Source organism: Chrysemys picta, chromosome 1 (assembly GCF_011386835.1).
Source record: "Chrysemys picta bellii isolate R12L10 chromosome 1, ASM1138683v2, whole genome shotgun sequence".
Taxonomy (NCBI): domain Eukaryota; kingdom Metazoa; phylum Chordata; order Testudines; family Emydidae; genus Chrysemys; species Chrysemys picta.
The window spans coordinates 247,983,537-247,999,507 of record NC_088791.1 but is presented as its reverse complement, the minus strand read 5'-3'; the positions used below and the strand labels follow the sequence as shown (position 1 = coordinate 247,999,507).

Below are 15,971 nucleotides of genomic sequence, written 5' to 3'. Positions count from 1 at the left end.
TGCGATGGATGTGCCCTCTCTCCCCCGCTGCGGCATCCCCCGAGCTGAGGCTGGGAAGGAGGGCCGACTCTCCCTGGCAGCCACAGCCCTGGAGCTGGGAAAAGTCGTCTCTTTCTCTGGCCACCGCAGCACTGCACATCCCAAATTCTCCCCACCCCCTCTTCTCACCCCCCTCCCCCCTCCCACCTACCGCCTATTCCCCCCAAGGCCACCACCTCACCTTACATGTGCATCTTCTCCAGGGTCCAGACACCTAATTAGAAAAGCCACGCGCTGCGCGGCTCCACTAATTAGGTGGGTGGTCTTTCACTCTCTTGTGTGCAGCCACCCAGGCGCACACCTTAGAGGGAACTATCTGTGTATCACCTGAATGGCGCTTGCGGACCACTGGTGGTCCATGGACCACAGTTTGAGAACCTCTGCTGTACTGGGACTTGAAAGAGAAGCATCACTTTCCTATAGGCAGCCACTACAGACATGGCTGGAGAAGCAGCTGCACAGAGCTTAAGTTATGCCAATAGCCTGCTAATGCTCAGCCTGTCATAGCTTCTTTTTACATTATGCACCACCTATACGCAACTTAAGACCCTCTCACCTTGCTGTCCTTTTGGACCTGGAAGTCCAGGGAACCCTTTTGGACCAACTGGTCCGACAGGTCCAGGTAAACCTGGTTCCCCTTTATGAAGCTGATATGCACCTGGAGGACCTGGTGGACCTTGTAAACCTGTCAAAATTGATGAAGCAAATACAAAAGAGAGTGTTTGTTATCTGACAATATAAGTAATTAATAATTATGTGCATTAGCACCCAAAGGTCGCAATAAGGATTGGGCCCCGTTGTGCCCTTAGGCTCTGTACAAATATATTGGGATAGAAACCTAGCTCCAAGAACTAAGAGCTTACATCTAATTGTAAATTATCTTTACAGTCTGTACATTTTGAGGTTGAGATTCTATTAACTCACTTGCACATTCTGGGGGTTTTTTTATGTTGTACAAAATGCAAAGGGTGATATAATGCCACTTTAAGTAAAAAAAATACCTATTTTAAAAATCTGAAAAATATATAAGCTTACCATACCTTTAGAGCCAGGAAACCCTTGGTCACCTTGTTCTCCCTTGAGACCTGGGAAGCCAGAAGATCCTTTTGGACCTGAAGTCAGATGTACATGAAAATTTAAGCCATTAATTCTTGTTTTAAAACTGTGTGTGCTGAATAATGGATCCAATCCTGCAAATGCTTAGACACATGAGTAACTTTACCCACATGAGCAGTTCCTTTGATTTCAAATGTTTCCAGGAAAAGGGCATATGAAGTGATGACATAAAACTGCCATCAATATTCAATTAAAAGATAACTGAAGACAAATTCACACTCAGATTTCTAAATTCAGATACACTTTAAATGTATTGACAGCTGCATTCTTTCTTACACTTAAAATTTTAATAAACATAATAATGATAGTGGAAGTGATAGAAAAGGTTTGTCTATTTGCAAGCAGCCTCAAGTTTAGCACATCACACCACATCTCAAAGAAAACCCTGACTATTCTTAGAACATACAAACATTGATTTTTCATTTTTCTTCAAAAGCAAACATGAATTGTACAATCTACAGAACAAGGAAAGGGAAAAAATTACTGACAAATTCATGTTGTCCTTGTTCTGGCTTCTGAGGTAGCTTCAAAGTTCAGGCTACGATATTTGTGGGATGCTAGATTAACATGCTTTGAATGTTTTCTTTTGATAAAGGAGGGGGGGAAAGCACAATCTCCCTCTACCTTACATGAAGTTAGAGAACAATAATTTTGTAACTACACACAAATTACATATTTCTCCTCACCTTGAAACCCGGGAACTCCTGGAGGTCCCATATCACCCTTTTGACCAATATTTCCTGGTAAACCATCAGTACCCTGTATAAGAAGAAGCCAGACATGAGTTATCCTATATTGCTATGACACACCTCTCAAATAATCATGTGATTTTGGAAAGCTGTAAAAAACACTCAAGTCGGTAATTTCTAAAATCAGAGACAAGCCATTTGATCCAAAGATGGTCCTTCTCTAATGTTACGTTGCTCAAATGAGAAGGCTTTGTTCAGAAACAAAGGCTTGTGGTAAGCAGGTAGAGCAGCCCGTGTGATGATCTGTGCTATGCTATGCTTTATCTTGAGAACACACTGGGACAAAATAAGGTGGCTCAATAAAAGTTTAACTAATCAGGTGGCCTTGAGTCTTGGGAAATGACACCATGAAAAAATATTAGAAGGGAGACAAGTATCACTAAATAGAACACTCACTCAGAGTATCCTAGACTCAGGGAGCTGGCCTCAGGTGACCCCAGGGGGAAGATAGGATATTTCAAGTCAGAGAAAGGATTAGTACATATATGGAATGAGATGAAAGTTACTCATTAGCCTCAAGTTCCCTTGCAGGGGACTTGGTCTTTTCAGCAGTGCTGAACTGATCTAGGAGCGAAGAAGTTTAACACCCAAGGCCTGATTTTCCTTTCATATACGCTGGTCTAAATGAACTACTCCAGTGAAATTGGTTATAACAGTTTTACAATAGTCTAAGACCGTGTCTACACTACAAACTTTGGTCAATATAAGTTACGTCAACATACAGCTGCCAAAATTAGTGTATCGCTCATGCTCGTGCACACTTGGCTGCTTACATCGGCGCTGCATGCACTCACCAGGAATACTTGTGTCGATGCAAAGTGTGGTGCATTATGAGTAGGTATCCCAGTGTGCCATGTGCTGCCATCTGGCACATTGCCTTCTGGGAAGTTTTTGCAATGTGTTGTGGTATATAAATAACTCACCTAGGGATCTCTGGGAGCTAGGGCTCAAGTTCCCAGCATGCCACTTTCTTCATATCCCATAATGCCATCCATATCCCATAATTATGTGGGTTGTTTTTTTTTAAGATCCCACAAACCACATGGCACTGTTTGGTGTTTGCTATCTCTGACAGAAGCATGGATCGCCATACCTCTGTACCATTCTCAGGAGTTGCAAATACAAGCCGCATGATTCTCCGGTACTATCAGAGCCGCAAGAAGAACTATAATAACAGGAGACATGGCAATTTCTTTGAGGACAGGTTGTTGAGGGACATAGTGAAAAACAAGGTCATTGATGGTATTCATGGAGCAACTGCCAATGGTGGAGCGCAGCTTCTGGGCTGGAGAAATGAGCACTGACTGGTGGGATTGCATCATAATGCAGATTTTGGACATGAAGCAGTGGCTGCAGAACTTTCGGACGTGCAAAGCCACATTACCGGATTTGAGTTCCGAGCTCGCACCATTCCTCCAGCACATGGACACCAGAATGAGAGCGAGAGTGTTGATCGTTGAGAAGTGAGTGGCGATCACACTCTGGAAGCTTACATTTCTGGATTGGTGCCAGTCAGTGGGAAATCATTTTGGAGCTGGAAAATCCATAGTGGAGGCTGTTGTCATGCAAGTGTGTAGGGCCATTCATTGTCTTCTGTTATGCAGGACTGCGATTCTTGAAATCAGCAGGACATAGTAGATGGATTTGCAGCAATCAGGTTCCCAAATTGTGGTGAGGCAATAGACGGCATGCATATCCCTATTTTGGCACCAGCCCACCTTGCCACAGAGTACATCAACAGAAACGGCGACTTATCTATGGTTATGCAAGCATCGGTGGATCACTGGGGATGCTTCACCAACATCAATGAGGGCTGATCAGGGAAGGTTCATGACACTCGCGTCTTTCAGAACACATGACTTTCAGAAAGCTGCAAGTAGGGACATGCTTTCCTGACCCCCGGATTGCCAGTGGTGATGTTGAAATGCCACTAGTGATTCTGGAAGACCCAGCCTACGTCTTGCTCCCCTGGCTTATGAAGCTGTACACTGTCCACCTTGACAGCACCAAGGAAAGATTCAACTACCAGTTCAGTAGGTGCAAAATGATAGATGAAGCATGACAAAATGCGTTTGGTAGACTGGATCTCAGTGAGAAAAATAGCTGAATAGTTATAGCTGCCTGTTTTCTGCTGCATTATCTATGTGAGGCAAAGGGGGCAGGGGAGTTGACGCCAGGGTAGAGGAGATGTCTGCTGACTCTGAACAGCCAAGCACAAGGGCCATTACAAGACCGCAGCATGGAGCTATGTGGTTACAGGAGGCTTTGAAAGAGCATTTCCACGGTCAGGCACATGTTTGACTGTGCTCTGGCCCTGAAGGTTTGTGAGCTGTTAGGAACTGTGCTTGGCATACATTTATACATAGAACTCTTTATGTCTTATAATGAACCTATGAATTATTCTGTTTTGTGGCACATTTATAACTATTACACTGTCTTTCACTGAAACTATGAATTATGCAGTGCTTGTTGTACATTTACACCTATGACTGGGTGTTTCCTTGAACCTATGACCTCTGGGGTGCTGTACACTTACAAATACTAGGAGCTTTGCATCCTGCCATACATTCTGCAGTATGTGGGGTGAACCATAACAATGAATTTATTTTCAAAATATAGACCTGCATTCACTGACAAAAGCTGTGAAATGAAACAATGTGAAGGAAAAGGAACAATACAATACAATACAAACAGTTCTGTCCATTTCAGTGCAGAAATGCAGTCCATTTTGGATACATACACCAACTGTGCCTTTCATAGGTCATGGATGTGAAGATGTGGTTGTCCTTACTGTCCCCTGGCATGGAGAGGTAGGGCTAGGGATGAGATCCATGGTTCCAAGAGGATTTTTGAGGGGCGCAGGGAGCTGCCACCATGGACTTCTCCAGGGACTGTAAAGGGTGGCAAGTTTGTGATTGTTGGTCAGCAAGGGTCAGCAGCATTTGTGTTAGCTGCCTGAGAAGCCTCATTATGTCCTGGTGCATCTCTCTTTCTTTTTCCTGATGGGATTCTTGGGTCTTTCTCCATGTTCTCCTGTCCTCTCTATCCCGCTCCATACTGTCTGCCATGTTAGCCCACCAGACCCTTTGTTCACAGTCCAGTGCAGCACTGGTTTGCAAGATCTCACAGAACATATCATCCCTTCTCCTCTTCAATAGGGTCAGGCATTCCCCAGGTGTGGAGGGTCACTCCTCAAGGCTGCAACAGCAGCAGCTCCAGATAAAATGGAAATATGTGTAATTGTATGCACAGTCACAATGGAAGATAAGCTTCAAAACTCCCTTCCCTCATTCCCATAAAAATGTGTTATAAGACATACTTATTGCTACTTCAGCTGCGGCACGCCTCTGCACAGCACTATTCTCCCGCCCCAGCCATGGTGAGTATTGTCAGCGAGGGGCCAGGTGGGGGGAAAGGAGAAGGGTATTAACATTTTCAGTTGCATAACACAATATGGTCTCAATTTCAGTGGGTACACGTACAGGGCAACGGCACTGAGTGCTGGCACTATTTTTCATAGATGGTGGTGATTTTAGCTGATATCTCACTCCTGAGTGTCACAGCGGCACAGAGAACACAGCCTTTGCGGGCATCCCAAAGCCACACAGGACCGCATGCCACTAGCCTGCTTACTACAATGGTGCCTGCCAAAATGATGGCTGAGCAGTGTGGAAAAGTGTCCTACCGCTGAAGAAGAAATAAGATGGACATCCCTAGAAACCTTCGGGAGAGAACTGCATAGCAACTCTATGAAAGTTTCATCAAGATCTCTCAGGAGGACACAAGGGACATTCCTAGGTACATCACAACCTGCTCCACAGGGCCTCCAACGCCTAATCCTACAGGGAAATGAAAAGAAGATAACAAATCTAGCTCCGTTTGTTGTACTATCACCTCTTCTCAGATAAGTAAAACAATGAAAAGTCGATACATGTCTTTAGTAACTTGGGATGGACCAGGCGCCATCTTTACATTTAAACATTAAAAGGGAAAATGCATGCACTCACTTTCCCAAGATTCCATCTCTTGCACTGTGCTTGCCCATGCCTGGCTAGTGGGACTGGCTAGGCTGCAGCAGAGTCTCTACAGGTCCTGGCTCATGGCATAGCCAGATTGCCCCGCCCCACCGCATCTCCCTCCCTCCTCCTCACTGTTCATGCTAGAGGTCTACATCTCTGAGGTATCCACAGCGGTCTGTGGGGCGCTGGTGGGGTTACTGCCAAGTACGGCATGCAGCTTGTCATAAAATGGCACGTCTGTGGCTCAGCACCAGATCGAGTGTTGGCCTCCCGGGCCTTGTGGTATGCCAGCCACAGTTCCTTTGCTTTCCCGCGGCACTGCTCCCTGTAGTACCCCTTCGTCTGCATCCCCTTCTCGTAGATGTCCATGTTTCTATGGCTGCTCCATAGCTGTGCCTGAACAGTCTCTTCTCCTCACAAGTGATCCAATACCTCCTGTCTACTCCAGGCAGGAATGTGTCTAGAGCGTGTAGTTGGCATAGTGGTCTGGGTAGCTGCACACAACAAGGGAAAGCTGCTAGGTGTGCTCACCAAGCCCAGCAATCAGGGAAAGGCATTTCAAAAATACACAGGATTTTAAAGGAACAGGGGAGGGGCTTCTGGTCTTTGTGACCCCTGGGCAGTGGAGTTCAACATTTGTGACCAGAGCTGTCAGTGTCAGGCATTGTGAGACAACTGTTGGAGGACTGTTAAAATTGGCATAGGTCACGCAATGTCTACACTTGAACTGTGTCAACCACAATACTTTGACTACAGCTCAATGCCATTTGGGGAGGTGGTTTTACTGCATCACCATAACAGGGTGCTTATGTCGGCAGGAGACAAATTTGAGTGTAGATACGTGTATAAATAGGTCGATGCAAGGCAACTTATGTTGACCTAACTTTGTAGTGTAGACTAGGCCTGTGCTAGAGGAAAATCAAGGCCACATACTGTAAGACTCACACAAGGCATAGTAAACTCATTAGTCACCCAATACAATTTACTGACAGCATCCTTCAGTAGAAGCTGGTTCTAGTTTCTGTTTCAATTGATCCAGAATAAGCATCTAAGCATAGCTTGGAGATTCCTACAACAAATTGCTAACGCAAGTCCTAAATACTACAGTGGACTGGAGCCATTATTATAATATAACATTTGCATACAGCTCCATAGGTATACAGAGGAAATACAGATGTAGTTCCAGATCCAAAAAGGTATTTAGGAACCTAACTCCCCTTGCACTAAGAAATGTACAAAATACGTTAGAGATACCATGATGGGTACCACAGGGAGAAATGACAGCAGAAAGGTGAAGGGAGGTATTCAGAAAATAAAATGATGTGGTTACTTGTAGTCATAAAGCACATGGCACACATCAATTATTTTCTTTTAAAAGGAGCATGCCATGTGCATAAGCTGAGTATTGCATTGCCTGATTACCTGCCTGAGTCTGAGCAGCACTTAGGCAAGGGGTCTAAGGCTACCTCCCCCAAACAAACTGTATACTTGTGCTCCCCACCCTGACTCCTACAATTGGAGCTGGTTGGGAAGTTTCCATCAGAATGATTTTTCAAAAGAAAATGCAGTTTCTGCAAAATCAACAGGAAAATTTTGATTTTGCCAAAGTTTTTCAATTTTCTGTCAGGAAAACCAAAATGAAATATGCTGCTCTGAGTTGGTTCCACCTGAAAGGAAATATTTCAGCTTGTTGAACTGACCTGAAATGTTTTGTTTTGAGTCAATTCAACTTTAAATTGCATTTCCCTATCATGGTACATTAGTTATGGTAACTGTAGTTCATATGACATTCTCTCCTAGAAGTTGCCTCCCTGGCTGGACTATATCTCCCAGGATGCAACATAGTTTCCCCTCTGACCCAGCATCATGGTGCATCACAGGAGTCATATAGCTTTTGGTGCTTCATGGGAGATGTAGTCTGGCCTGGGCGACTGGTCCATGAGAGAGAATAGGGACATCAGATACTTGAACCACAACTCCCTTGAGGCAATGCAACATAATAGGAAGATGCAGTTTAATGTTTAACTGACTCAAAATGAAATGTTTCGGGTCAGTTAAATAAAACCAAAATGAAACATTTTGATTTGGGAATGTTGAAATGTTATATTTCAATTGAAAATGACTGGAACTTCATTTTGTGAAAAATTTCAATTCTTTGTCCTGATTTGGAAACAAATCATTTGTTAAAATATCAGAATTTCCTGTGGGACAGAAATTCTGATTTTCATTCAGTTCTGCTTATAAGCACTCTGGGTACTTAGTAAAGAGAATACACATTTGAATCTTGCTATCACTGCATGTTGAAAACATCTGTCTCTCAGAGTTATTAATGGCATGCAGCTACTCTGAACGGAAAGCTGGTGACGAACAAGGATCCAACTTAAAAAATTCAAGACACTGGTTTAAGTGTCATTGTAGAAGCAGCCCCTTGGAGACAGAAGAACATCCAGTATGGCTTTACATTATGAAGAATCTGTTCCTCTGAGTCCACCATTGGAATCCTGCTTCCCACACTAGGATCTTAATGACATCTTTCCTGAGTCCCTCTTCATCCTGTACAATGAGTGTGATGGTGCCATGCCTACGCTCTTATCTCTGCTTTTATTCATCTAGTTTTATTATATTTTAGTTTAATTTCCTGCTAGAAGAAAGAATGAGCTACAACCTGAAGAGAACTGTGCTTCAAGAAATGAGGAGGCAGAAATACTGAGAGGAAGGGTATAGAGCAGGGGTCTCAAACATGTGGCCTGCAGGCAGTGTTATTTCCTGCGGCCCATCATAGGCGCCGACTCCACCGGCAGCCAAGCTCCCCTTCTCCCGCCCTTCTGCCCCCCCCGAGCGCACCGCATTCCCGCTCCTTCACCTACCTCCCAGCGCTTCCCGCTGCCAAACAGCTGTTTGGCGGCACTTAGGATTTTCCAGGAGAGATGGGGGAGGAGCGGGGACGCGGTGCCCTCAGGGGAGGAGGCGGAGAAGAGGTGGGGCAGGGGCAGGGATTTGGGGAAGGGGTTGGAATGGGGGTGGGGAAGGGGTGGGAAGAGGCAGGGCAGGAGCGGGGCCGCATGTTTGAGACCCCTGTGACTGTTAGTTAGGGGCACCGGGCACCATCCCCCATCGCCCAGGGGTCTCTCTGTTAGGGGTGCTGGGCACCCAGAGGTCCCCCACCCCATTGCCCAGGGGTGTCTCCATTGGGACACTAGACAGTGTTTGTGATGAAGTAGAAATTTTCTGTAACATTTTTATAATTCCTAGGCGAGCCTCAGTTTCCCTCTTGACTTTGTGCTGTGACCGGGGTGTGTGAAAAGGGTTACGCAGTGCAGGAGAGAGTTGGCACCTATGGCAGGCCGCAGGAAATAACTCCACGAGCCACGTGTTTGAGACCCCGGTATAGATCATCATCAGTGTTACTGACCACATAAGGAATAGTTACAGGAGTTTATATTTTATGAAAACCCCTCTTCGCATTACAGTTTTAAAAAAGTTAATACGTTGACTTTTAATTGCATACTACATTGCTCTTCATTTTTTTCATTTTTGACTATACTTTTGTATCGTTGTATGAAAAGGTTTCAGTGCTGCGGGCCTCGGGCCAATATACAAGTCCTCATGTGGCCCTCGTGGTAATTTGAGTTTGAGATCCCTGGTATACAGCCTTGTAGATTTTAGTGGACAGAGATTTTCACCTCATTCTTTCTAGTAGGTGGAGATGCACGGCAGTATTGAAGGGATTTTTTTAGGGGCTGGGAGAAGAGGACTGATATATGACAATAATGTATTTATATCTTTACTTGTTTCAATTTCTACATCAACAGCTATAGTTCATCATTTACAGAACTGAAAGCATACTTACTTAATTTGAAATGTTTCATATCTTATCTAAATAGCTCAGATATTTTCAGTATGCAATTTATTGTGAAATATGCAATCTTTAAAATGAAGTACAAATTCTTTTGCAACTCATTGATGAGCTGCAGCCACCTTGTACCATTAATACACCCTAAACTATATGCTGGTTGTCTGTATGTTGTTATTTTCTGCCTATAAAGTTCATTAGCTCATTGTTAGGCAGCCCTTAAAACAGAGAATTGAAATGTTTTGAAACAGACTTTACACAGTCAGCAGAGAGTCTGAAAGCATTCTGGATATAAAGTATTATTAGTTTGAAAAAGAAATATCTATGATTAATACATCCATTAACTGGAAGAACTAAAATGACCACTATGTGCTACTGAGCTACACTGGAGAAATCACTAAGGTAGTTAAAATAACTTACAGGAATGCCTTGGAATCCCGGATCACCTTTGATTCCAAGTCTTCCAGGTGGTCCAGGCCAACCCGTGTTTCCTTTTTCTCCTTTGGCTCCTTCCAGGCCCGGAGATCCTGGTGGTCCCATTGGACCTGGTAGACCTACAATGGAGGGGTGGGCAAAAGTTTCTTGGCAAATTTGTTTTCTATAAGACATCAGTATTTGGATTAGGACCAGATGGTTCAAGTTAAAGTGGGCAAGATCAAAGTAAAGCTAGTAAGGAGCAGGAATGCTTCAACAGCTAGCTAGGTCACGGACCTACTTATCCAATGGTTCAGTTTCCAGTTCTAATAGTTTCAGAGCTTCAGGGTCCTGCTGAGCTCACCACTGCTACTGGAGAAGCAGATTGAGAAAGGATCAAGAACTATCTTAATTCTCCTTAGGCTATATGAAGCTAGGAGGCTTCACATTTTCTCTGGACAAGGATCTGCAATAGCGATCCACATATTAATCTTCTCCAAACTGAATTACTGTAATTCATTGTATCTGGGGCAGAAAAAGAAGCAATGTAGAGGCTTCTGCTCATGCAGAACTTGGCAACCCATGGTGCAATGAGCTAATCACTCCTGTGTTCCACACTCACCATTGGCTTCTAATCCACTTCCACTGCCAACTCAAGGCCTTATCCCCAATTTTCAAATACATCAACAGGCTGCGACCCAGCAGCATCAGCTATGATATGTCCATCCATGGCTTGCCAAAGATGACTGCACTCTCTGGTACAAAGCCACTAATAAAACCCTGGATGAAGCACATCGGAGTTGCAGATAAAGTGGTCTGGGTCAAGGGAGTTCATGGATGGAATGAGCTAAGAGGAGAGATTAAACTACCCCAAAGGCAGATCAGTTTTAGGATACACTGCAAAACTGTCCATTGGGAGAATGCTTTTCCAGGATAACTAGGAAGATTTCAATTTATATTAAAAAAAAATCTATAAAAAGTTAAGAAACATAATAAAGACTTTAATACAAAACAATATGAAACTATATTATTAATAGAAAGGAGATATCAGTAATATCCTTAGTACTGACTAGTAATAAAAATAAATAATAAACTCATATCATCACTATAAACATTAGATATTTTACAGTTTGTAGATTTTTAATAACTTACCTGAAAGTCCAGGTTGACCTGGGGGTCCTCTGTTTCCCTTAGGACCTTCCATTGATCTCCCTGGTAGTCCGGGAGTGCCCTGTTGGCCTGGAGGACCTTGTGGACCAACAAATCCTGCTTCTCCTTTTGAGCCAGGAATCCCCGGGCTTCCTGGGGATCCTGGAAAACCCACATCGCCTTTTGCACCTAAGATTTAAAACAGCCCCCAAAGTAGTTAGACAAAGGATGATAATAACTGGAACATTTTGCATCATTATGGGCTGATAACCTTTATTTCTATGGTAAATATTGATCTTCTTTTAGACATTTGGATTACAATGAAATTCTTTCTGGAAATTTCATTATTCTCTACCAGATCTTCATGAATCAAGTAAAAGAAATGGTCAGTTTAACTGAAGGGTCTGGCTAGCTAAATTGCTTGTAGCTTATTGCTCACCCACTTCCACCACCTTCATCCACTGCACTCACACCTAAACCTTCTTATGGAGCTAAATCCTAAAGTCCTTAATCAGCCACAATTCCACTGGTGTCTACGCAGTGGAAGTTTTGCTTGGGTAAGGATAACAGGGTTTAGTTCAGCAGAAGAGGATAGATTTACCAAGATCGACATTTAAACCATGAATTTCTTTCCAAGTTTGTATAAATAGGTAATTTAAAGCTTATTTTAGAACTTTCATTGCTCATTCAATGTATTTTATTGGCTGGTGAAAATATGTACATAAAATAAAATAAAATAAAATAAAATAAAATGGTAAAAGAAAGGAAAAATAGCTAGACTTTGATTTTTACAAAATTAGTATGGAAACAGAAGGACTTCAAATTCAAAAGCACTCCACACAATACAAATAAAGGAGTTATTTGCATTATCTCACCACAACACAGCTTGCAGTAAATTCCACACTAAGAATATTTACCTATTTAGGGCATATCTAATTCATGTCTAAGATGCTGCTACTGTAATAGAAATTAGTAATTGACACCTCAGAGTTTTTGCTTCCAGGTTTAAATAGTGGAGCACATAAGAGAATGCAGTTGCACATGTGTTTGAACTACAGAATTAAGTTTTAAAAACTTTGTTTATTTTATATTACCTTTATCTCCTTTTGCACCAGGAAATCCTGGAAGTCCTCTACCTGGAATACCTACAAGTGACAGCAGCAAAAGTAAGACAAGACATAGTTACATTTAATGCATAATTAATATTTATTACAAAAACAGACACCAGCACTTGAAAATGAATGGTTTATGCACAAGCTTTTCTGGGCAGGGACTGTCTTTCTGTTATGTATTTCACTGTGTCTAGCACAATGGGGACTATCTGTGAATGAGGCCCCTATGTGCCACCACCGTACCAATAATGAAGAAAGGATGAGCCAGCTCCAATATTTCACAGCAAATTGGTTATGGGAAAAGATTTCCTAAACAGCAAATCTTTAAAATACTGCCAGATTTTGCAACAGTTTTTCTATCAAGCTAACACTGATGCACAATGCAACTAACTAAAGGCACTCATCTCCATCAAAGCTGGTTCAGGACTCCCTAGTGCTACATGAACTAAGAGAAGATTATTTAGTGTGAGGGCTAACTAATGCTGTTTAGTTTAGGTATAATTTGTTGATGGTGGCTGGTGCAGGGTGCTCAGTCTTTTTTTTTCCCCCCATGTTCATTTTTAAGTCATAAAGAGCCAAATTGTGAGGTCCTTATTCAGGCAAACCCCTTTTGACTTTATTGATATTTTGAGTAAGGATCTCAAGATTTGGTCCAAACTGCACTAACTGTACACATGGTTCTTTCCCCTCCAATTTATACCTTTTCAGGAATGCTCATGTGAAGAATATAACATTCTGTTGGATTTAAACATCCATGCCCACTTTAGGGGTCTGATGCTGCAGTCCTTGTCAATGTATGTCAATGGGAGTTAAGAGGAGATATTCTTGATTCTGATGAAAAAATGTGTTTTTCCCACAGAAATTTTGAAACAATTTTTTTGTTTCGTATAGACTAAATGTTGTTTACATATTTTGGTTTAAAAACCAAAATGACATTTTACATCTATTTGAAGTAAAAGTTTTCATTACAAATCAGTTCAAAACTTCTGTCATGAAAAACCAACAATTTGTTTTACTGAAATATTTCAAACAAAGATTATTGTTGCAAATTTCTTAAGGGAAAAACGTCAGTATTGAGACCAGACCTACCAATTTCCTGAGAAACTTTCTGTCCAAATTACCAGCTTTATAGTAGTTTGCAAGGCATTATACAAACTTCAGTATATAATCCTCCCAATGTAAGTCCTTAAAACTACATGGTCCTCCATCTTATTTGACTGTGCAATCAGACACTTCCTGTGCATTTCTGTAATAAATATCTGACATATATGTACATTTTAACACAAAAGAAAGGTAACCTGGCATGATGCTTACCTGGATCACCCTTTGCTCCAGGCGAACCTGGAATTCCATCATAACCTTGTTCACCTTTCTGTCCAGGGACACCAGAGGAACCTTGAGAACCAGGCTCACCTGAAAAATCATTCATTGCCATTTTATAATCCAGCCATCAGATTTTTACACATCTTTCTCTCAATGGAAACGTAGGTTATGATGCTGCTTCCATTGAAGTCAAACGGCAGTTATTCATTATAGACTTGATTCTGCTCTCACTTTACATAGGTATTACATTGGCAGAACTCCACTGCCTTCACTGATGTTACTCCTGAATTACACCAGTATCAGAGAAGAATCAGTCCTTTTAGTTCAGGGATCAGCAACCTTTGATATGCGGACCATCAGGGAAATCCGATGGCAGGCCGGGATGGTTTGTTCACCTGCAGTGTCCGCAGGTTCGGCCAATCGCAGCTCCCAATGGCCATGGTTCGCTGTTCCAGGCCAATGGGGGGCTGTGGGAAGTGGCATGGGCCAAGGGATGTGCTGGCCGCCGCTTCCCGCAGCCCCCATTGGCCTGGAACAGCGAACCGTGGCCAGTGGGAGCTGCGATCGGCTGAACCTGTGGACGCTGCAGGTAAACAAACTGGCCTGGCCTGCCACCAGATTTCCCTGACGGGTCGTGTGCCAAAGGCTGCTGATCCCTGTTTTAGTTTCTTATAGTAATAGTTGTGAACCCAGCTAAGACTAAATTATAAGAAACTCCAGTAAGAGCTTGAGTCTTCTCCTTCAGTATCACCCATTGAATATGAGGTGCTTATGTCCTGCAGAGAGAGATCTGGGCCATGAGAATTCATACAATCACTCTATATAGCCTGACTCTCCACTTTGACTGTAGCGTACTAGTTTTACCCCAGTGACATTACACCAATGTAACATAGTGGAGATCAGGCCCTAAAGGTCAATGTGAGAGATTTTAAATGCAATTGGTAATGATGATGGTAGCAACAAATGGTACTGAAGAAAAACTGTCCTACAAACATCTTTAAAGAACCAGTCCCCCCCATCTTAAAATGATTGGTTTTGTCTTGCAATGGCCCTCCGCCCTCCACCTCCACATTTTTCACTTGTAAAATGAACAAATGTGACTAGGAATCTTTGAGACAAAATAAATACAGAAGCCCAGATAAATACAGAAGTGTTCAGTCACTTTTTAGAGTAGAAAGCACACTTGAAATGGTGCTTTTTAAAAATGAAGTGGATTCTTTACCTGGTTCTCCTTTTAAACCTGGAATGCCATCCAAACCAGAGAGTCCTTTTTCACCCTTTTCTCCCTGGCTACCTGGGCTGCCTAAAGAAAGCAAGAGGATTCGATTCACTGACTGTACATTGGTTCTTGTTAGTTTTACATTAAATGTTTTTAGGACTTGCCTGGATATCCTGCAATGCCAGGTAATCCTTTGGGACCTGGATGACCAGGCATTCCTGCAATTCCTGCACTACCCTTTTCACCTTTTTCACCAGGGAAGCCTGGAACACCTGGTCTTCCTTGTTCTCCCTATGGGAAAAAAAAGCAAACAATAAAAGCCACACACTTAAGATGTGGTAAAATGGCATATCATGTTCTGCAAGATTACATAATTTCCCCCCATTATATCCACCATCGTATTAAAGAATTTCATCCTCTTTATTTAGGATTAAATTAAGTGAAGCCTATAGGCTCACAAACACACAATTATCTTAATTCATTCTATTTATGTAGTGCACAGATGACTAGAAGCCTTCTTATACACTTCATTGGGGGCCTTTTATCTTTTTTTTCTTCCAGTGATAAAGATTGCAATTTTCTATAAGTTACCCACATAACTTCTTTATTGCCCATGCATTTAGTCACCATCAAAGTCCAGATTATCAAAATTCTTTGTTTGCTATTAAATACACAGGGTTTAATTTTATAATTTTTACTCCAAAGTTCAAAGGATACTCTAAATATTTGCCTTCAAAAAGTCTTGTGAACCAACAACAGAGCCCCTTTCAGAATATGTGGAGTGTGAATTAAGTCGATCTATGACACATATATGGTGCCCATTACTAAATTATCTGAACAGCTCACAATCTTTTAATGTATTTAACCTCCTCAAATGCCTGTAAGGAAGGGAAATCAGGATATGTTTTAGTATACAGCCACTCCTCAGGTTACGCAAACCCAACTTACAGAAATCCACACTTACGGAAAAAGTTCTGT

The 15,971-nt window shown here is 42.4% G+C and overlaps 1 protein-coding gene across 5 annotated transcripts in view; it reads right to left on the bottom strand.

The window, feature by feature from the left end:
• The window catches only part of COL4A1 (collagen type IV alpha 1 chain), a 220,574-nt gene that overhangs the window by 16,640 nt on the left and 187,963 nt on the right, over nt 1–15,971 (bottom strand). For all 5 annotated transcript variants that reach the window (XR_010600513.1, XM_065592209.1, XM_065592215.1 and 2 more), the window contains exons 38-46: nt 15,154–15,284; nt 14,997–15,073; nt 13,766–13,864; nt 12,434–12,484; nt 11,343–11,528; nt 10,197–10,330; nt 1,842–1,914; nt 1,080–1,151; nt 596–724 (exon numbers count right to left, since the gene is read on the bottom strand). Coding sequence is in view for 4 of the 5 variants with exons in the window: in XM_065592209.1 (XP_065448281.1) it covers nt 596–724; nt 1,080–1,151; nt 1,842–1,914; nt 10,197–10,330; nt 11,343–11,528; nt 12,434–12,484; nt 13,766–13,864; nt 14,997–15,073; nt 15,154–15,284 (952 nt within the window). In the remaining variant the exon portion in view is untranslated. The remainder of the gene's footprint in view (nt 1–595; nt 725–1,079; nt 1,152–1,841; nt 1,915–10,196; nt 10,331–11,342; nt 11,529–12,433; nt 12,485–13,765; nt 13,865–14,996; nt 15,074–15,153; nt 15,285–15,971) is intronic.